At 39.2% G+C, this 23589-nt stretch overlaps 1 protein-coding gene across 1 annotated transcript in view; it reads left to right on the top strand.

Annotated features, from left to right (window-relative positions):
• The first annotated feature begins 4477 nt into the window (after positions 1 to 4477).
• TEX15 (testis expressed 15, meiosis and synapsis associated) overlaps positions 4478 to 23589 on the top strand; it is a 41867-nt gene continuing 22755 nt past the window's right edge. Inside the window, 2 exon segments of the mRNA XM_022571402.3 lie at positions 4478 to 6352; positions 14658 to 14823. Coding sequence (XP_022427110.3) covers positions 6214 to 6352; positions 14658 to 14823 — 305 coding nt within the window. The 5' untranslated portion in view covers positions 4478 to 6213.

Raw genomic sequence — 23589 nt, 5'->3', positions numbered from 1 at the left:
CTGAGAAGCAGCTGTAAAATCAGGATTATGATGTCACAGAAGTCAGGGCATTATTTCAAGTCAGCGTAGTGTTTCAGGAAGAGATCGGTCACAAGTTTCAAAGATAGAGAGGCCAAGTAAGTTATGAGCCAGAAACGTACTATGTGGATGAGAGACTCACGTGGAAATCATTGGTAACAAAGATTGCTGTTTACGTAGAGTAATGAAGGTGGAAATCACAATAGATTGAGGAGGAAGTAGGAGGTGTCATAGATAAGGGCAAATCTGTCTGACCCTGGCAAGTTTTGTGTGTTTTGCTTTTTACTTCATCAGGTGAGTATGTTTAAATGCTGTAGGGCTGGATACAGAGAAGCAAAGTGGGTAGGAATGAAATTCAGAATATGGTGGAGAGATAATTGAGACAATGGGAGTATAGAAGAAAAAGCCGCAAAGTGGAAATCATAAGACCTAGTTTGGGCTTCCCTGGTGGTGCAGTGGTTGAGAATCTGCCTGCCAATGCAGGGGACACGGGTTCGAGCCCTGGTCTGGGAAGATCCCACATGCCGCGGAGCAACTAGGCCCGTGAGCCACAACTACTGAGCCTGCGCATCTGGAGCCTGTGCTCCGCAACAAGAGAGGCCACGATAGTGAGAGGCCCGCGTACCGCGATGAAGAGTGGCCCCCGCTTGCCGCAACTAGAGAAAGCCCTCGCACAGAAATGAAGACCCAACACAGCCAAAAATAAATAAATAAATAAAATGTTTTTTAAAGAAAAGATTAACTTAAGACATTAAAAAAAAAAAGACCTAGTTTTTATTGTTCCAATTCTTTGATACTTAGTTATTTCATTTATAACAGGGGTTGGCAAACTTCTTCTGTAAAGGGCTAGATGGTAAATATTTCAGTCTTTGTGCACCGTAGGGTCTCTGTCATATTTACTCAGCTATGCTATTCTAATAGGAAAGCAGCTATAGACAGATAGGTAAATGAATGAGTGTGGCTATAGTCTAGTAAAACTTACTACAGACACTTAAATTTGAATTTCATATAATTTTTCAAGTGACATGAAATATTATTCCTTTTTTTTTTTTAAAGTCATTTAGCTGTGGGCCCTACAAAAACTAGTTATGGGCTGGATTTGACCCATAGGCTATAGTTTGCCAACCCCTGATCTATGAAGTGAAAAGTTGGACTAAAATATATTTCATTTTGACATCATATTGTCTTAATTGGGGGATTCTTTTTTTTTAATTTTGCCTCTTTTTTTAACATCTTTATTGGAGTATAATTGTTTTACAATGTTGTGTTAGTTTCTGCTGTATAACAAAGTGAATCAGCTATATTCATATGTATATCCCCATATCCCCTTCCTCTTGCGTCTCCCTCACCCGCCCTATCCCACCCCTCTAGGTCATCACAAAGTACTGAGCTGATCTCCCTGTGCTGTGCAGCTGCTTCCCACTAGCTATTTTATATTTGGTAGAGTATATATGTCAGTGTTACTCTCTCATTTCATCCCAGCTTACCCTTCCCCCTCCCTGTGTCCTCAAGTCCATTCTCTACGTCTGTGTCTTTATTCCTGTCCTGCCCCTAGGTTCATAAGAACCTTTTTTTTTTTAGATTCCATATATATATGTTTGCATACAGTATTTGTTTTTCTCTTTCTGACTTAAGTTCACTCTGTATGACAGACTGTAGCTCCATCCACCTCACTACAAATAACTCAATTTCGTTTCTTTTTATGGCTGAGTAATATTCCATTGTATATATGTGCCACATCTTCTTTATCCATCCATCTGTTGATGGACACTTAGGTTGCTTCTATGTCCTGACTATTGTAAATAGTGCTACAATGAACATTGTGGTACATGACTCTTTTTGAATTATGGTTTTCTCAGGGTATCTGCCCAGTAGTGGGATTGCTGGGTCATATGGTAGTTCTATTTTTATTAACTGGGGGATTCTTGACTTAATCTCATTAAATGCGTATGTAGTTTATCATATGTATGATATGATTTAACCTTTTTTTTTTTTTTTTTGCGGTACGCGGGCCTCTCACTATTGTGGCCTCTCCCGTTGCGGAGCACAGGCTCCGGATGCGCAGGCTCAGCGGCCATGGCTCACGGGCCTAGCCACTCCGCGGCATGTGGGATCTTCCCGGACCGGGGCACGAACCCGTGTCCCCCGCATCAGCAGGCGGACTCTCAACCACTGCGCCACCAGGGAAGCCCTGATTTAACCTTTTATCAGAAGTAATTCTTACTCTTAAACATTTAGAACTCTGCTGAAGAACTTAGAATTTATGTGTTTGTGACTCAGGTTTCAAGAACATTATTTATTCGTCATTTATTTATTCATCAGGAACTCTTTCCTGAGATTACTGGAAGAGGGATGATCTTTGCCATATCTGCATATCACCGTTAGAATAATGTCTTTAATATTTTATAATAGACTTATTTTTAACTTAAGTATATTTTGGGATGGAAAATAAGTAGAAAATCTGTATTATTTGGAACAAACCAAAGGTAATTGTAAAAATAAAACAGAACAGTGTCATTTGCCAGAAAATCCTGAAACTGAGTCATTGTTTTTGTTAAAAAGAGATTAGCAAACTTTTAGAGATGTTAAAGGTAAGTTAACAACAAACTGATTAATGTGGAAGTTTGAACAGGAACTGAAAAAGAAACTTTCTCATGCTTCATGTAGCTACAGTCATCTTGAGTTGCCTTATACTAGGAAACCTTTTCATAACTGATAGCAGTTGAGTCTTATTAAAGAAACTCTAGGGCTCTCTAAGTGGTTCAATTGAAACACCAAGTTCTGTAAAGTTTGTTGTTTTTTTTTTTTTGCGGTACGCGGGCCTCTCACTGTTGTGGCCTCTCCCGTTGTGGAGCACAGGCTCTGGACGCGCAGGCTCAGCGGCCATGGCTCACATGCCTAGCCGCTCCGCGGCATGTGGGATCTTCCCGGACCGGGGCACGAACCCGTGTCCCCTGCATCGGCAGGCGGACTCTCAACCACTGCGCCACCAGGGAAGCCCAAGATTTTTTGATAGTAAGCGGGTAAAAGATTTTGCAGGTTTATTTAGTAATCTCTAATCCATAACCAGTGGTCTCAAGCATTCAGGTCCTTAATTTTTAATGATAGTTTTAGGAAACTCAGTACAAATATTCTTTTAAGATAAACTTTAAGAGGCTTAAGTGTTTAGACTGGCTGTTTGACATAAAAGGGATTTATTCCTTTGCTGCTAACTTGCCTCTGAAGAATGTATTAGCATTCATAATGCAAGCAGAGTAATGCACTGCAAAGGAAGTTAGTGACATGTTGATTAACTGAGGTTAATTGGTTAATTGCAGATCGAGAATTAGAACCAATATCACTTGACTTCTAACCTAGTTATCTTTACAATACTGCTTCTGGACAAACGGTCCACCTTATAGACTTCAGGATATCACTAACAGTTCATAATAGTGTGCAGTTGTTTTTTACCGGCTTCTGCAATCATGTGAGGTATGGATACAGTTAGTCTCAGAGAAGTTAGATATTTTGCCTAACAGCATAGTTAATTAATAGTAGAACCAAAATTTGAATCATTATGATCTTTTACCTAAAATTCATTCTTCATCTGTTATTTGGGTCTAAGCTTTCTCTTACAAGCTTAGACTCATTCTGTCACTCCCAGAAATTCCCAAGCCCTTTTCCTTTCCCCTTTAGTTTTTTAGTTCCTTTATACCTTTTACTTCTTGTCTTCTGCCCTTATGAGTACCTCCAGGACACTGTTAAAAGGAAGCAGAGATAGTGGTATCCTTGTTTTATTCTAAATTTAAAAGGTAGTGCATCAGACGTTTACCAGTTTGCTATAAATTTTCGGCAGATACCTGTCATCAAGTTATGAATGTTTCCTTTACTAAGACTATTTTTTAAATTATAAGTGAATTTAGAATTTGATTAGGTGCTTTCTCTTCATCTGTTGTGATAGTCACTTGATTTTTTTCTCCTTTAATAGGTTTATGTAGTAAATGAAGTATACCCATTTCCTGTTATTAAATCTCTCTTGCATTTCTGGGATGTACTTGGCTTATTTATGATATAGTAATATCGTTTTCATTTTTAGAATCAATTTGTAACTACTAATTTAACTTCCTTTTAGTAGTAATAGGATGATGCATTATTTTAATTTCTTCTTGAATCAATTTTAATAAATTTTTTCCTGGAATTTATTATTTTGTGTAATCTTTAAATGTATTGACTTATAGTTCATAATATACGTGCTCTTAGGACCTATATGAATAGATGTTTTAGTTGTTGGGGAAGCTTTCTCTTTTTGGTTTCTTTGTTTGATCTTTAGTTCATCCGTTTTAGTATCTGTTAAGGACCTACTAAGTTCAGTGTCCTGTGCATTAACTATTCTTGAAGCTTTTAGTATTGATTTTTCCCTTTACTGTCACCTAGAATAATCCAGGACCCCATAGCACAGCCATAGAATGAACTCCCTGGATTCAAACTTTGTGATTTCATTTTTATACATAGAAAAATAAATAATATATATAAATACATAGATAATGGTTATAGGACTATTGTATATATTTTGCAATATATAACATATTTTTGCACATATATATAAAAATAAATAACATAAATAAGTGGTTCTGGGACTGTGATCTATAAGCGTGAAAAAATATATAAATTTGTTACCACTTTAATGTGGCTGATTTGTTTGGACTGAAGTAAAAGGGGTATCATTCCTACTTGAAAGATTATACTTGAAAACTTGCTGGGTACAACTTACTTGATGAAGGACGTTGAATACCTTGTTCCCTGAATATTCGTCTTTCATCAGACGATTTTTAACATAGCTACTTTGTGGCTAAGTATTGCACTGAGGAACAAAATGAGTCAATTTCAGAAGTCTTTATTAGTAAATTCTACTAGAGAAGCATTTTTTAAGGAACCATGTAGCTGAAATATCACCCATCTTACTGTAGTTAAAGAAAATACTGATTGTCACAGCACGAGACTCTTCAAGTATAAAGTATATTTAACTGATGGCTGTATACCTTTGCGTGCAATAGGTATAGAACATGATGAATTGAAGAGTTTTTTTGTAATAAAAGTTATTCTAAGTAAATTTTTCTCCCTTTTCCACCTTATTAAACTTGCACATGAACATGGCAGTCTTGACAAATATCTCTGGAGCTAGTATATGTTAAGGGTATTCTTGTTAGTAGGCTACACCACTAGTGTCTGTCCACGTGACTGGATGAGAGAAAGGCTGATTTTCTTCGCTTTCTAGAGGTCTTGGTTGGTTCCCGGTTCTGATCCATGTTTGATTGCAAGATCACCTTTCATAAAGGGTGAAGGAGTGGGGATTGTGGGGAATAATCCTTTGTGAACCTTCGATAGAATCTTTTCCTTTGTGACCCTTATGTAGAATTTTGGCACCTCTTAATTTGGATTGTGATCTAATGCTTGAACTAAGCAGTTGATAGGTATCAGGAGGCCCAGGAAACATATTATGAAATGGTATGAAAAATATATCTTTGCATATATTTCTCTGTGTGTGGGCACCATAGCTTTCCTTTGATATCCAGTATGAGTTCTACTGGAAAGGTTAATCAATGTGTGTGTATGCTTGGGGAAAAGGGTTGAAAGGAGGAGGAAGGAAAAGGAATATGTTACTAGTAGTATAACAATATATGATGTCTTAAACCATTGGTAGTAATACTGTGGAGCAATAGCCAGTGAGTGATAGTGACTGTTTTAGGCTATCAGTTGTAGGGATAGCCATGCAATAGTTGGTTTAAAACTTTTATAAGTTTCTCCCAAAGCCAAAGATACTAATTTAGAGAATATCATTCAATTCACAGAAGTGTATAGGAAAAACACTTTAAAAAATAGATCCTTGGCAAGAGCTTAACCAAATGTTAACAGAAATTGTTGTTTGGATGTTATTAAGCTTTTCGGAAACACACAGGCTTTAAATTGCAAGGAAAATGTATATTAGAAACTACAAAATAAATATTTTTATATTGTATAAAACCCAAAATTGTTAATTCATTTTCCCTTTTGGGTAACCTGCCAAATTGAGATTGAAATCTGTTGTGAGTGTGACCAAAAATATATCTTTATTCAATTTCATGTAATAACTTTTAAATAGTTTTACTGCCATTGCCTCTTATGTATTTATTGACCTTTTGTTTAATAACTTTGGGTTGATTTTAGGCCACCAGCAAAATGGAAATGAAAAAGACTGCTAAATACAAGATGCCATGGAAAATGAACTCAACTACTGAACCTTTATTTGTTACTGGTATAGATGTCAATCCCTTGAAAAAATTCACCATTCCCAAGATCAGGAGGACAGCTGAGAAAGGTAATATTTCTATGGAAGATGGGATTATTTCATAACTGTTACTACATTTCTCTGATTCTTAGTTTATGCTCGTCTTCTTTTTTGTGTGTGTGTGTTACGCGGGCCTCTCACTGTTGTGGCCTCTCCCGTTGCGGAGCACAGGCTCCGGATGCACAGGCTCAGTGGCCATGGCTCACGGGCCCAGCCGCTCCGCGGCATGTGGGAACTTCCCAGACTGGGGCACGAACCCACGTCCCCTGCATCGGCAGGTGGACTCTCAACCACTGCGCCACCAGGGAAGCCCTCGTCTTCTATTTTGACTCTACATAAAATTAGGTTGACTCTACATAAAATTAGGTTAAGTCAGGCTTTTAATTCCTTAAATACACATGTACTTTTGGTTCCACACAAAATAAAATAGACACATGTCTCCTATCCCTCCCACTAAGTACACCTAAAAACACTGGACGTCATGCATGAAACAAACATAAGAAGACTTTGAAAGGTGGAGAGAAGAAGATGGATCAGTGTGGGACCCTGGGAGTTACGGAATGATGTAGCATTAAGTTCTCTGGATTTTCAGTTTGTTTCCTCCACATCTCAGGTTGGGTGACCACAACCCAGGAATGCCAACTTTTACAGACACAAAAAGCCCTAAGAAAAGTCTGTTCTGTCTTGCCAGGGACTGGGAATGGGGTATCCTAGAATGACAGAAACCTATTTGACAGTGAACATACTATTCCTGCAAAACACTAGGGGGAATAAAAAGAAATAGGCCCTATACCTTTGTCAGCAGAGGCTAAGTGGAGGGCCTAGACTTCCACCTCTGCCTCTCCCCTTCCACCTGTGCCTCTCCCCTTCTTGGAACTTCATACGTTCCTTTCTCTGCTATCCCATGCCCCTTCAGTGTCAGTGAGTTTCCACTCTTGCCTTGTGGTGATGAGTTGCCCCTTCTCAGTGGGAGTAGAGTTAGTGAAGGCCAAGTGGGGAGCCTAGACTCTGTCACACACACCAGTAACAAAGCATCTGTCCCCCTCCCACAGTGTCAGTGGAGGCTGAGTCAGGAGCATGGACTTGCACCCCTTTCTCATGGTAACAAGACAGCTGCCCCCTGCCCCCAACAAGGGTGTCCGTGGAGACCTTGTAGAGAGCCAGGACGTCCTGGGTAAAGAGTCAGAGTTTTCCCCACCCCCAGCCTTTCCCTACTGGCACAGTCCCTTGCTGGCTTAGTTTTAGTAGAGGCTTGTTAAACCACAAGATTGAATATGATCTAGAGTCTCTTAACAATACCCCAAATGACCAAGATATTTTAAAAAATCACTCATCATACCAACAACCAGTAAAATCCCAACTCAAATGAGAAAAGATGAATCAACAGATGCCAACATCACAATAAAACAGATGTTGGAATTATCTGACAAGGCTTTTAAAACAGCCATCATAATGATGTTTCAACAGGCAATTACAAACACTCTTGAAACAAATGAAAAAATGGAAAATCTCAACAAAGAAATGGAAAATGTAATAAAGAATTAAGTAGAAGTTTTGGAACTGAAAAAATACAATAATTGAAATAAAAAACTGATTGGATGGGTTCCAGAGAAGAATCAAGAAGACTTTGGAAAGAAGCAGTGGATTTGAAGATATAATAACAGAAATTACCCAGCCTAAACAACAGAGAACACATCAAATTAACCAAGCCTCAGGAACCTGTGGAATAATAATAGAAGACCTAATGTCTTTGTCCTCAGAGCCCCAGAAGTAGAAGAGAGCATAGAGCTGAAAGAGTATTTGAATAAATACTGGCTGAAAATTCCCCAAACTTGGCAAAAGACATAGACCTGTACAATCAAAAGGTTGAATAAACCCTAAACACGATAAACCCAGAGAAGTCTATGACAAGGCACATCATAATCAAACTTCTGAAAACTAAGAACAGAAAAAATCTTGAAAGCAACTAAATGTTACTTATAGGGGGAAAAATTGAATGACAGGAGATTGCTCATTAGAAACCACGGAGCCCAGAGGAAGTGGCACAACATTTTTTAAGTGCAGAAAGAAAAGAACTGTCCCCAGAAAAAATATTCTTCAGGAATAGAACTGAAGTAGACATTCTCAGATGAAGTAAAACTAAGAATTTTTTATTGGTAGATCTTAGTTTAGAATGGCTAAACAAAGTTCTCCAAATAGAAAATGACAAAAGAAAGAAGCTGGGAACATTTGTAATGACGGAAGAACGAAGGAGAGTAAAAATATAGGGAAATACAATAGACAGTCCTCCTCTTGAGTTTTTTAATTATGTTTGACAGTTGGAACAAAAAGTATGACATTCTTCAGTGTGATTCTTGGTATATGTAGAGGAGGTATTTAAGGCAATTATAAAGTGAGATGTTACCATTGAAGGGAACTGGGTGAATAGGATATAGGATCTCTCTCTATTATACATCACAACTTCATATGAATCTGCAGTTATCTCAGAATTAAACGTTTTTTATAAAAACACAATAAATAAATCAAAATGCTGTTTTAAAAATGTTCAAGTAACCCACAGGAACTGTTGAAAAAGAAATCTCCAGGCCCAGATGGTTTCTCTGGAGAATTCTACTCAACATTAAAGAAAAGAGCTAATACAAATTCTTTACAATTTCTTCCACAAAATAGCAGAGGAGAGAATAATTTTATCAGGACAATATTAGCCTGGTACCAAAGCTAAATAAATGTAATACAAAAAAAAAAAAAGAAAACTACAGACCAATATCCATCATGAGCCTTGACACAGAAATCCTATACAAAATATAAGGAAATTGTATTTAGCAAGGTATAAAATCAATTATATACTATAACTAAGAGAGTTTTATTCAAGGGATGCAAGGCTGGTTTGGTATTTGAAAGTCAGTCTGTATTCACAGGATAAATAATAGTAATCACGTGATCATATCAATTTTTGCAGAAAAAGCATTTGACAAAAAAATCATTCATGATAAAGACTCAGCCAACTAGGAATAGAGAACTTCCTCAGCTTGATAAAAAGTATATAAAAAATACCCATAGCTAACATCATGCTTAATGATGAACAACTGAATGTTTTCTCTGTAGGGAAAGAAGGCAAGAATGTTCTCTTTTACCACTCTTACTATGAACATAGTACTGGAATTTCTAACCAGCACAAAAACTCAGGGAAATGAAATAAAAAGCATAGAGCATAGAAATTAGAAAGGAAGAAATAAGACTGTTCCTGTTTGAAGGTTACACAATGGTCTACATAGAAAATCCCAAGGGACCTACAAAAAAGAAAAAGAAGAAAACCCTGGAACTAACAAGTTAAACAGGGTCACTGAATACAAAATCAAAATACAAAAATAAATTGAATTTCTATATACTAGCAAAGAACCCATGAAAATCAGAATGATAATACCATTTCTAATAGCTCAAAACATGAAATACTTATGTATAAAACTAATAAAATATATACAGGATTTTTATGCTTTAAACCACAAAGTGCTGATGAAAGAGATCAAAGAAATTCTAAGTTATTGGAGAGGTATACTTTGCTTATTTTATTTATTTGTTTATTTATTTATTTTTTTTGCGGTACGCAGGCCTCTCACTGTTGTGGCCTCTCCCGTTGCAGAGCACAGGCTCCAGACGCACAGGCTCAGCGGCCATGGCTCACGGGCCCAACCGCTCCGCGGCATGTGGGATCTTCCCGGACTGGGACACGAACCCGTGTCCCCTGCATCGGCAGGCGGACTCTCAACCACTGCGCCACCAGGGAAGCCCTACTGTGCTTATTGATTAGAAGACTCAACATAATGAAGATGTCAGTCCTCCACAAATTTATCTGTAGATTTATTGCAGTTTCTATCAAAATCCCAGCAAGACCTTTTGTAAATAAATAAGCTTGTTCTCAAATTTACATGAGAAGGGACTTCCGTGGTGGCCCAGTGGTTAAGAATCCTCCTGCCAATGCAGGGACACAGGTTCAAGCACTGGCCTGGGAAGATTCCCACATGCTGCGGAGCAACTAAGCCCCTGTGCCACAACTACTGAGCCTGCGCTCTAGAACCCGTGAGCCACAACTACTGAACCCACAAGCCACAGTTACAGAAGCCTGCGCGCCTAGAGCCCGTGCTCTGCAACAAGAGAAGCCACTGCAATGAGAAGCCCGTGCACCACAAGGAAGAGTAGCCCCCTCTCACTGCAACTAGAGAAAGCCCACGCGCAGCAACGAAAACCCAACACAACCAAAAATAAATAAATAGATTTTAAAAATTTACATGAGAAGACAAAGAAACTAGAATAGCGAAAACAGTTTTGAAATAGAAGTGTTTAGAATTACTGTAGCCAATACTAAGGCTTACTGTGTAACTACAATAATCAAGACACTGTGGCATTGACAAAGATAGACACAAAGATAGACACTTAAATCAGTGGGACAGAATGGAGATTCCAGAAATAGACCTACACAAATATGCTCAATTGGTTTCCTTGATTTTTAACAAGGGTATATTGAGTGGAGGAAAGGTAGTCTTTTCATCAGATGTCATGGAGCAATTGAAAGCTATCCATAGGCAAAAAAAAAAAAAAAAAGAATTTCACCCTAACTTCACACAAAAATTAATTCAAAATGAATCCCGGGAAACTGTAAGACTTTTAGAAGAAAACATCTCCAGGATCTAGGGTTAGATGAAGAGTCCTTAGCATGATGCCAGAAGCACAATCCAAAAAAAAAAATGTGGTAAACTGGACTCCATCAAAATTTAAAACTTTTATTTTGTGAAAGACTCTGTTAGGAAGGTGAAAAGACAAGCTACGAGTGGGGGGAAGCATTTACATATCATAAATCTAACCAAGGACTCTCATCTAGAACATATAAAGCACCTTCAAAACTCAATAGTAAGGGAAAAGAGAGTGTTACATCCAAACAGAAAACAGGTAAAGACATGAACAGCCATTTCACTAAAGAGGTGTGGATGGCAGATAAGCACACAAAGAGATGCTCATCATAGCCATTGAGGAAGTGCTAATCAGAACCACAGCGAGGTGTCACTTCGTGCTTGTTAAAACGGCTAAAATAAGAATAGTAATGCCAAAAGCTAGGAAGAATATGGGGAAGCCAAATCAGTCATGCAACCGATGGTCAGGTAAGATAGCTCAGCCCCTTTCTGAAAAACAGTTTGATGGTTTCTTAAAAGACTAAACATGCAACTACCATATGACCCAGCAATTGCACTTTTGGACATTTATCCCAGAGAAATTGAAAACTTAAGTCCAAACAAAAATGTTTATAGCACCTTTATTTGTAATAGCCAGAAATTGGTAATCACCCTGATTTCCAGTGAGTGAGTGGTTAAAGTATGATGCATCCATACCATGGGATACTTATCAGCAGTTTTAAAAAATGAGTTACTGGAACAACAACAGCTTGGTTGGATCTCAGAGGGAATATGCTGAATGAAAAAAGCCAGTCTCCACAGGTTGAAGTACAAAATTCCATTTACAAAACATTCTTGAAATGATAAAGGGTACAGAGATGGAGAACAGATTGGTAGTTTCCAGAATTGAGAGGAAGAGAAGAGGTATGGGGTACCAGTATGACTGTATGTAAAGGAGTAGCATGAGAGGTGGAAAAGTTGTGTATCTTGATTATAGCGGTGGTTACATGAATCTACACATGTGATAAAATTGCATGGAACTACCCACACACACATAACTGCACATAAAACTGGTACAATGTTAATGAGGACTATGGATTATACCAGTGTCATTTTTCTGGTTTTGATATTTTATTATAATTACATGAAATGTTTCCACCGGGGAGTTTGGGTTAGGGGTATACAGGGCCTCTATAAGAATGTTGTGTGATCTATATTCACTTCAAAATAAGAAGTTAAACACAGGCATACATGCACAAAATCATATCTCATATCTTATGAAATGATCAAACTTTGTAACAATTAAATTGTTACAAATATTAAAGCGAAAATTAGTTTTACTTGGATTTTATTTTAATTTAATAATAGAATTTAAGATGGGAAGGGAATGAAGAATGAGGTTTTTTTGATAAATAGAGTATTGTAATATTTTGTATTAGTTTTGCCATTGTAACTTATTCTGTTGATTGTTAAATACAAAGGACTATTTATGTTAATTAGATTCATATACACGGAAATTGGTTTAAATTATATATATCGTTGTTCCTCATTATTCACAGGTTCCATATTTGCAAATTCTCCTACTTGCCAAAATTTGCTTGTAACCCCCAGCATCAGTACTCAGCAGCAGTGCTTTCACAGCCATTTGCAGACACGTGCGAGTGGTGAAAAATTTGAGTCACTTGATGCACACGTTCCTAGATGAGGCCAGATGAGACGGAGCTCTGCATCTTGTTCCAGCTCTCATTATAAATAAGTGTCCATTTAGCCACCTACTTAGTGCTGTGTTGTTTGCATTTTTGTCGGTGATGTCTGCGTTTAAAATGGTCTCCACCATATCATGCTGAAATGCTGTCTAGTGTTCTAAGCTCAAGGAGTCTATGATGTGCCTTACAGAGAAAATATGTGTCACAAAAGCTACACTGTAAGGTAAGTTATAGTGCTGTTGACCAACAGTATGGAACCTTCAGGAAAAGGAAGAGGAAATTTGCCAGTTGGTACATCAAGCCTCTCCAGAAAGTGTTAAAGGAACATGTGTGGTTCCTTTCCTGTGGAAAGGATAGAATCTAAATTTATAGATTCATGAGATGACCACCAATAAAAAGCTTGTGACGGGCTTACCTGGTGGCGCAGTGGTTGAGAATCTGCCTGCCAATGCAGGGGACACGGGTTCGAGCCCTGGTCTGGGAAGATCCCACATTCCGCGGAGCACCTAGGCCCGTGAGCCACAACTACTGAGCCTGCGCGTCTGGAGCCTGTGCTCTGCAACAAGAGAGGCCGCGACAGTGAGAGGCCCGCGTACCGCGATGAAGATTGGCCCTCACTCGCAGCAACTAGAGAAAGCCCTCGCACAGAAACGAAGACCCAACACACAAATAAATAAATAGCTTGTGGGCAGCATTGTTGTGAGGCAAAAAGCCACAGAGACTTACAGTCATGGTCCCCAGGGGCAGGAAAATGTTAGGTCCCTCTTGGCTAGTGCTGGCTGACTCACACATTTCAAAAGGTGATAAGGGATGCAGGTAGGCAGGTTCTGCAGAACAGGAGGCTGGGGGAGAATTTTAAAGACACCTGCCAAGTGTTATACAGGAAAAGGTTATGTGGCAAGTTTCCATCCCTGATGAGACTGGCTTGTTTTACCGGGATGTTGGCAAACAAACTTACTGCAGATGGCATTCCAGTTGTCAAAAATGTGACCAGAGGCTGACAGGAACCTAACCCTGTATTTCTCCTGAGATTAATAGTTCAGTGTTCACTAATTCACTCTTGGCAGCAACTTTAATAGACTATACCTTCGCCAAATAACAAGAATCAACTGTATTCCCCAGTTTCCTCCAAGTCCTCTTCCTTGAGGGTTTTATTCTTTTATGCATCTACTTAATATAGCAATGCTTAAAACACTGCTTATTGTCTTCTCAAAGTGTGCCTCTTAGTCATGCCACCACGTCAGCCAAGAGTTTACAGCGATGTTCTGGTATTTTTGCAAGTCAAAATAACCAGTTTACTAGTATATAGGTTGCCTTATTTGGGGGAAATTCAAGAAATATTCATGCACTAACAGTAGCCACCAGGTTTGTGTAGCACTGTATGTTATAGAGTCTGTACATCTTAAGTTGAAAACAAGTCACCTGAATTCTAGTACTATCTAGTATATCTGCGTCAACTTTTAAGAACTCCCTATAGATAGTGGAGAAAAGCAAGTTTCATATTTTCATTTATACGAGGTATAGGAAGTCTGTATTACTGTTATAGAATCTTAAATATAAATGCCTCCAGATGGTTAAAGAAAATTCCAAATATTTTTAAATTTTGTGTCTTATATTGATACACAGTTGTGATTGTGCAGATGTACAATTGTGTCATTTTATTATTTATGTATTTGGCTGTGTTGGGTCTTCGTTGCTGTGCACGGGCTTTCTCTAGTTGCGGCGAGTGGGCTTCTCATTGCGGTGGCTTCTCTTTGTTGCGGAGCACAGGCTCTAGGCACGCAGGCTGCAGTAGCTGTGGCGCACCGGCTCAGTAGCTCCGTGGCCTGTGGGATCTTCCAGGACCAGGGCTCGAACCGGTGTTGCCTGCATTGGCAGGCAGATTCTTAACCACTGCGCCACCAGGAAGTCCCAACGGTGTCATTTTAAACACAAATAACCACTTGCCCTTTTCTTTATTTTTAGTTTACTTGTCACCTTGTTGCACCAATACTAGAGAGTATAATTTCCTACACGATACTCTTAATCAGTGCCGGCTTGATGTAAGCTGTGACCTACAGTCTTCCTGGCAGTTTGGAGATACAAAACTGATTCACAATGAAGAGCTGGAAAAAAATTTTACTTCTAAGAGGTAAGTTACTGTGACCTAAGGAAGTTTGAGATTTTGTTTGTTTTTGATGTGAGGTTTTATACGAATCTGTTATTTCTGCCACTTGAGATTTGATAAGTATTACTAGGAAAGTAAGTACCGAGGTGTTTTATTCCTTATTTTGTTGCCATCTCATAGCCTTCTGTAATAGTAAAAAGCTAAGTGTGAGATTTGGTTAGTAAGTCCTGCACATTAATGTAGCCAGACTTCAGACACTCCCTTCTTTTTTAATCTTTGTAAGTTTTTCAGAAGCATACATCAGCACATTTATTAAGGAGCCATTTTGTAGATCCTTGTGCCTCCTGCATAATATAAAATAGCGCTTAAAATATTTAGAATGGAATTTTTTTTCTTGACTCAATCCTTCAGAGACTGAGTTGGTGTTTTAATTTGGCAGAGTTGTATCTGGCTATTTCCAACTACTCCACTAGAGCCACAATTTCTGACACTTTTAAAAAGTACCCCTTCTGGTTTTTGGGAAGGCACATTCCATTATGTTAGTTAATTAATTAATTAATTAATTTATGAATTATTTTTGGCTGCGTTGGGTCTTCGTTGCTGCGCGCGGGCTTTCTCTAGTTGCGGCGAGCGGGGGCTACTCTTCGTTGTGGTGCATGGGCTCCTCATTGTGGTGGCTTCTCTTGTTGTGGAGCACAGGCTCTAGGCACGTGAGCTTCAGTAGTTGTGTCACGCAGGCTCAGTAGTTATGGCTCACGGGCTCTAGAGTGCAGGCTCAGTAGTTGTGGCACATGGGCTTAGTTGCTCCATGGCATGTGGGATCTTCCTGGACCAGGGCTCGAACCCATGTTCCCTGCATTGGGAGGCAGACACTTAACCACTGCACCACCAGGGAAGCCCCATTATGTTATCTTAGTAAGAAAAAATAAGAGCACATGCAGAGTTCTCATTGTAAACATTTTGTATTTAATACGTTTAGATCTTGTGTGAACACAGTCTTAGCATTTTCATTTTCTGAACTTGTCTCCTTCACCATTTTGCATTTTTAACTTAGAACATAACTATAGTTTGATGGACCTACACTTAGAACTCATTTTGGAATGTTTTTGGTCTCTTTTTTTTTGTTTTAGAATCAATGCCTCTTGACTCAGACATGCTATCCCACTTGTTGTCTGTTGGGGAGAATTGGTGAGAATGACAGAATTAGTTGATGGCATATTTTTTCATCTAAAAATCACAGTTTTGAGCAAAAGTAGAATGGACTGGCTATACGCTGCCCCTTCCAGATTGAAATAGTAGTTTGATCAAAAATGAATTCCTGCATTGTTCCTTGATTTTGGTTATATTAGGCATTTTTAAATTGTGTCCTTTTTCATAATGCCCCCTGACACTTAATTTTCAACCATTTATTTCTCCCTGTTAACATTACAGAAAAGTTAGAACAACTACCCAACAATACAAGACTTGATAGAACATTCTGAATGACTAATGTGTATAGGATTTATTGGTTTCTTAGGTATCTGCCCAATTAGACAAACTCATTTATCTCCCATAGTACTTTATACTCGTTTTACACGACTTACCACACTATGTTGGTTTTGTCTGATTCCCTTACTACATTATGAGTTTTATCTTATTTGTTTGTTGTGTCCATAGTATGGAACCGAGTCTGGCAACACAGTGAGCACTTAACTGTTAAATTAAGTTACATTTTTATTTCATTGTTTTAAATCAATGAAGGTAGAAAGTATCCTTAAGTAGCCTTAGGCACAGGTAAAAAAAAAAATAAAAGGAAAAATCAGAATTGGTTAGCAGAAGAGAAAAATAGGATGGAGAGATGAAAAGAGAAAGTATTAATAACATTGACTGCCTCTAGCTTTTCTTTTTATTGTTCCCCTTAGAGGAGTTTATAAATCTGTGATCTCAGCAAAAGCAAGTAGCTCCAGAAAGATACCAATCTCCACTTCTTTGTTGTTGTTGTGTTGGCTGTGCTGCACAGCTTGCGGGATCTCATTTCCCCAACCAGGGACTGAACCCAGGCCACACAGTGAGAGCCCAGAATCCTAACCACTAGGCAACCAGGGAACTCCCCAGTCTCCACTTTTTATCCACATTGCACCTACCACTTCTTAAGTGTGAAATCAGCAAAAACACGTTAATCATCTAAATATCTGTGTATTAAGTCATTCATTGAGCATTTGAGTGCCTACTGTGTCAGATGTTGTATTTGATACCCTCAGAGAAAAATGAATGTTTTCTCCTCAGCCTTAAAGAGTTTACATTCCAGTGGAGAAGACATACAGCTAAATATAAAATAACGTTATAGTAAGAGGTAGGTGCATAGATGAGGGATTGAGTATTCTTCGTAAGAGTCTTGAGAGATGTTCTGAAGAGTTAAGAACTTGAGCTGGTCTTAATGGGTAAAAGAGAACTGAATTCACTTCTTCTTAAGTATATTGTGCTATTTGTATCAGTTTGACCCTTTTTTGTTTTAAGATAACTTACCTTTAAACATTTCAAATTTATGTGAAAGGGTATCATTTTAAAACTTGTCAGTACCTATCTTGACACTGTGGTTAAATTTGTACTTGGCATCTCAGTTTACATTCTACCCCAGATGAGTGGACTGAGCCATCCATGCTTAATTTCATCTACTTTTATCAATGATTGGTTTGGGGAGAGGGTACAGAACTAAATCAGTTTGGGCCAGTGACACACTGAGGACAGATTGGCTTGTGGGCGGGGGGGGGGGGCGTCTCTGGAAAAGAGAAGCCAATCTGCTGTGAACGAGGAAGCATGTTGCTCACCCTGTTGATGGCAGCACTCTTGGAATAATGATAACACCAGTTGGATGACCCTCGAGGTGATGACAGCAAAACAGAGAGATGGAAAAAACCTGAATCCTTGAAAACATCTGGAGCTGTGGAATAGGTCAACTGATAAAGGCTGCCTGATTTCTGAATTTCTTGTTGTAAGAAGTTAACTCGGGACTTCCCTGGTGGCGCAGTGGTTAAGAATCTGCCTGCCAATGCAGGGGACATGGGTTCAAGCCCTGGTCTGGGAAGATCCCACATGCTGCGGAGCACCTAAGCCCGTGCGCCACAGCTACTGAGCCTGCGTGCCACAGCTGCTGAAGCCCATGAGCCTAGAGCCCGTGCTCCACAAGAGAAGCCGCCACAATTAGAAGCCCGCGCACTGCAACGAAGAGTAGCCCCCGCTCTCCGCAACTAGAGAAGCCCGCACGCAGCGACGAAGACCCAACGCAGCCAAAAATAAGTAAATAAATAAATGTATATAAAAAAAGAAGAAGTTAACTCAATTTTAAGCCAGTTTGAATGGTTTTCCATACTTGAAGTCGATAGCATTTAAACTGGCATTGAACTTAGTACTGGTGTTGAACTTGGTACTTCTACTTGCTAGTGGAAGATTCTAAGATATGGATTTAACTTGGAAAGAGGGCAATAAGGATGTCTCACTGTTCCTAAATGGGAAGTTGATGATATGTGGGGGCACAGACCATATATTTTATGAGGCTGTGGTTTGGGGGGAACTTGTACAAAAAAAATTCAGGATATTGAAGTGCCCTGCCCACTTCCTGCTTAGATCCAAGAGGCCTTTAAAATTCAGATTTGGTTAAAAAAAAAAATCCTTTGTACTTATGGCCTAGTTTTACAGATCAGCTTTGCAAGATTAGCTTGAAGTAAAGAATTCATCTTTTCCAAAGTTAGTGTGAATATGGGTTTGAAAGAAAGGAGATTTAACAAGAGATAAGTATGAGGCAAATCTGAAGTAAGTATGAGGCACAAATCTGTTGCCTTCATCCTTTCCCAGATACCTCCTTTTAAGCATTTTCTACCTGGTAAATGGAACTACTCAACTTAATGCAATAAAGATATATTTTAAATGCAGTCTGGGGAAAGAAATGGATAGTTTCAAATTGTAATGCAGTGGGTAATGACCATTCTAAATTCAGGGCCTTGGGAAATGGGAGGGTCTCAGAGGCTTGTTGCCAGGAGACTGAAATTCCTAATGACAACCATTGTCTAAACAAGATCATGCTATGGTTCCTAGCCTTTGGAATTTTGAGGGCCAAGAATCCTAGCTATTTCTTTCTAGAAGGATATACTTTGTGCTAAGGGCCAGTTAACACTGACCATTGTGTCATTCTTCACTTCTCTAAATTTAGTTGTGGTTACCCTACGTTTTCTTCACCAATTTATTTTTCGTGTAGGTAACCTAACCTTGTAACCATATGCTGCCTAAATGGATGTTGACTATATGAGTCTACCTCCAGACCCACTTTAAGGGAAGGCGTATTACTCACATCATTGATCTGAAGTTAGATGCAGTAACTCGATGAGACTGGATTGTTCCCATTTTGTGAGGTGGATTGACCTGCTCAGTGTGAGCATAAGCATTTTTGAAAGTGTAAGTGTTGGAAGAAGGGTGTGACTAAAGGAGAACCAAACGAGTAGACTGCAGCCTCCCTAATAGTTCTAGATTGTCTCGTGTAATTAGTCTAAACTATTCTTTGTCCCATTCCCCTTGCCTTTGTTGGTTTACTGATGTACAAGCAGAGTCAATATGGTTCAGTATAACACGGTATGAGGCTTTCTTAGAAATCCTGGGAAGGTGAAGTCAGTGTCTCTATTGGTGTCTGTGGGCAAGGGAGCAGGTAGGCCTAGTTGCTGCTGGCAGCTCTCTTATGACCACAAGAGGAGCCAGGCAGAGATAAAGATAAAGCTATGGACAGCAGTGTAGAGAGTCAAGGAAAAGAAACTTGAGTTCCTAATATTGTTGAGGGACTAAATAAGTTCAGATTCTTCCTGTGGTAGCCAGCATAATGCTCCCCCAAAGATGTCCACACTCTGATCCCCACAACCTTTAACCTAACAAAAAGGACTTTGCAAATGTGATTGAGGTCACAGACCTTGAGTTTGGGTTTTTATTTTGGGTAATCTGGGTGGGCCCAATTTAATAATATGAGCTCTTAATCATAAAAACTTAAGAGGAAGACAGAAGAGTGAGAGACTGAAGGAAGAAAGAAAAGTATGAGAGGGATTCAGCTTGCCTTTGCTGGCTTTAAAGATGCAGAAAAGGTGTTATGAACGCAGGTATTGTCTGGAATTTGGGGATCGCTTTTGGCTAACAGCCAGCAAGGAAGTGGGATCTCAGTCCTCCAACTGCAGGTGATTGAATTCTGCCAACAAGGAAAGAGATCCTCCCCTAGAGCCTAAGAAGGAAACGCAGTCTAGATGACACCTTGATTTTAGCCCCATGAGACCCATGTCAGACTTACGACCTACATAACTGTATGTAGCAAATCCTGTATCTCCATTTTTGGGGGGCCATTTACTGGAGGTTTACTGTATTTCTTTGGTGGAGTCACGTTTCCCTGATTCTTCATGGTCCTTTAGCCTTGCATAGGTGTCTGCACATTTAAAGAAGAGACTTTATGGACTGACTTTGCTACGAAAAGACTTTCACCTGGGGTGGGGACATGCCGGAGAGTGCTGTGACCCTGGGTTAGTGCTGCAGGTGCCAAGTGGAGGGGCATGTGGTGGCTACATGTCTCGGGGATGATGGTGTAACTCAGTAGATCAGGCCATTGGGATCCACAACATCGACAATTTGTGTGGTCTTTGGCAAGCACTGCCAGGGGTCTGCAGAGGTTACAATGGCTGTTGGGGTTCTCAGCAGCACCTCCAGGTCCATAAACTAGGGAGAGGACCAGAGTAAGCAGCAGTAGTGGCCCAAGCTGGTTTGTATGCACACACTCGGCTGTGCGGGCCAGTTGCAGGTGCCTGAGTTGTGACAGGGCTGGTTATAAACACACATGTATAGCTGCTTTACAATGTTGTGTTAGTTTCTCCTGTACAGCAAAGTGAATCAGCTGTATATGTACATATATGCCCTCTTTTTTGGATTTCCTTCCCATTTAGGTCACCACAGAGCACTGAGTAGAGTTCCCTGTGCTCTACAGTAGGTCCTCATTAGTTATCTATTTTATACATAGTATCAATAGTGTATATATGTCAATCCCAGTCTCCCAGTTCATCCCGCCCCTCCTGTCCCTCTTGGTATCCATATGTTTTTTCGCTACATCTGTGTCTCTATTTCTGCTTTGTAGATAAGGTTGTCTATACCAATATTTTCAGATTCCACATATATGCATTATCATATATTCCACAAATATACGATACTTGTTTTTCTCTTTCTGACTCCCTTCACTCTGTATGACAACCTCTAGGTCCATCCACGTCTCTACAAATGACCCAGTCTCATTCTTTTTTTACAGCTGAGTGATATTCCATGTGTATCTGTACCACATCTTCTTTATCCATTCCTCTATTGATGGACATTTAGGTTGTTTCCGATAAACATTTTTTAAAAAACAAAGAAAAAATTTAAAAAAAGAAGACATAAACTGTATATCAACAAACCCATAAAAATTGAAGCTAGGCCCGCTTTCTTAGTGTAGCAGAAAAAGCCTTGTACTAGAAGCCAGAGACCAAATTTCTACTCCTGGTTCTGCCACTACATAGTTATGTGATCCTGGATGAGCTATTTTGACATCTTGGCCATTGTTTTTCTCATCAGTGATACTTATTTAACCTTTGGGGTCAGGGAGCCCTCTGAGAATTTGATGAAGCTATAGCCCCTCTTCCCAGGGAAGTGCACATCAACACAGAGCTTTGCACAGAATTTTAAGGTTTTGGGGCTCCCCACAATAGCCAACCTGGGACTTTTCCTGTGTAAGTGAACCCCAGGTCAGGAACTCATGGACAGGAGGATCATTACAGCCTCTTCCAGCCTAGTGGACTCAGCTTTGTGAATCTGCGAGCAGAAGACGATGCTGAGGAATTTACTTGAGAAAAAAGAGGAATAAGGAAGAAGAGGAGCAAAAGGAAAGGAAAAGAGAAGTTCTGTTTCTTAGTAACTCAAAAAATATCTAAGAATCCACTTGTTAGATGAACACTTACGTGAATTAAATGCAATATAATTAAATTTCATGTTAGAAAGGAAAATGTAACATGTTAACTCATTTTAAAGTTATACTCTCTTGGGAACAATACGATAACTTACAGTGAATAAAATAAAGAAAGGAAAATGGAAGCAAAAAGCATTTACTGTAACTAAACGATTATCTCAAAATGTGATTAAATACTTAGAATTCTATGATTAAAAAGAAATCAAATAAACACACATGTAGCAATGGGGGCCAGGGCAGATATCAAGGCAAGTGCCAATGGCAGGTGCACTGACAGCTTTGGTGTGGTCCTGGCTGTTGGTGTGCATTACTATGACTGCTGGATCTTGCCACGGACATGTAGCTGTGGAGGCCTGATGGGGGCCAGGGGTATCCATCACTGTGGAAGGGCTAGCTGCAGGTGAGCCTAGTGGTGCAGGCCAGTGACAGAAGACAGGGCTGGATGTGGGCCTACATGCTGCTGTAGGGCCTTGGTTATCAGCAGGGTCTTGCCATGGTGCACACATAGGAATTTAGGTGCTTTGCTAACTTATATAACATCTCATCAATATGAGTTTTATCTAAGTCTTTTACATTTACAGTTGTCCCTTGGTACCCATGGGAGATTGGTTCCAGGACCTGTCCCAAATACCAAAATCTGTGGATGCTCAGGTCCCATAGTTGGTTCTCCATATCCACGAGTTCTGCATCCTCAGATTCAACCAATCATGGATTGTAAGTTAAGTTTGCAGTCTATGGTTGGTTGAATCCATGGATGCAGAACCAACCGATACAGAGAGCCAACTGTATATTTATTGAAAATATTCTGTGTACTGGAATTCCCTGGCAGTCCAGTGGTTAGGACTTTGTGCTTTCACTGCCGAGGGTGCAGGTTCAGTCCCTGGTCGGGGAACTAAGATCCTGTAAGGCACGCACGGTGGCACGGCCAAAAAAAAAAAAAAAAGACAAAAGACTATTTGGATTCATTTTACCTATTGTCTCTGAAATGGTATTGTTGAAACTCAGAGCTGCTGTCATTTAACAAGTTAACATAGATCCTAGTGTCTGAATAACTTTGAAAGTCAACCCTTTACAAACCTTTTTAGACCTAGAAGTAGTTCTAAAGGCTAATTTTTAATTGGTAATTTTGATTATGTAAATCATATTTAGTCCTAAATTTTTTTCAAGTGTAATTCTGAATATAAATTGAAAAGTACAAAGTTTTTAACAGTATTATTACTAACACAAACCTCCAGGGAATATTTTCTACTTGAATTTATAAAGGTTTTTGGAGCCCTGGATCGGATCTTTATTAAGTTGTATTTTTTTCATTCTACTCAGTCCATTAACAGGATATAATGTTCAGCCAATAAGATGACTAGGTAATACAAAGAATTATTTGGTCCAGAATGTCAACGGCACCACTGCTCTAGGGTTTACTTTACAGGCATACCTCGGAGGTATCACAGCTTCAGTTCCAGACCACAATAAAGAGGTTCACACAATTTTTTTGGCTTCCCAGTGCATATAAAGTTATGTTTACATTATAGTGTAAGTATGCAATAGCATTAAAAAAACAATGTACACACCTTAATTTAAAAATGCATTATTGCTAAAAAATACTAACCATCATCTGAGCCTTCAGTGAATCATAGTAGTAACATCAAATATCACAGATCACAGATCACCATAACAAATATAATAATAATGAAGAAGTTTGAAATACTGCGAGAATTACCCAGATGTGACACAGGGACACAAAGTGAACAAATGCTGTTGGAAAAATGGTGCCAATAGACTTACTTGACGCAAGGTTGCCA

This window comes from Delphinapterus leucas, chromosome 21, assembly GCF_059928025.1.
Source record: "Delphinapterus leucas isolate spDelLeu-1000000601 "Yukka" chromosome 21, BTC_Dleu_Yukka2, whole genome shotgun sequence".
Lineage (NCBI taxonomy): Eukaryota > Metazoa > Chordata > Mammalia > Artiodactyla > Monodontidae > Delphinapterus > Delphinapterus leucas.
Note: the sequence above shows the minus strand (reverse complement) of the source record. Positions and strands in the feature narration are given on the sequence as shown.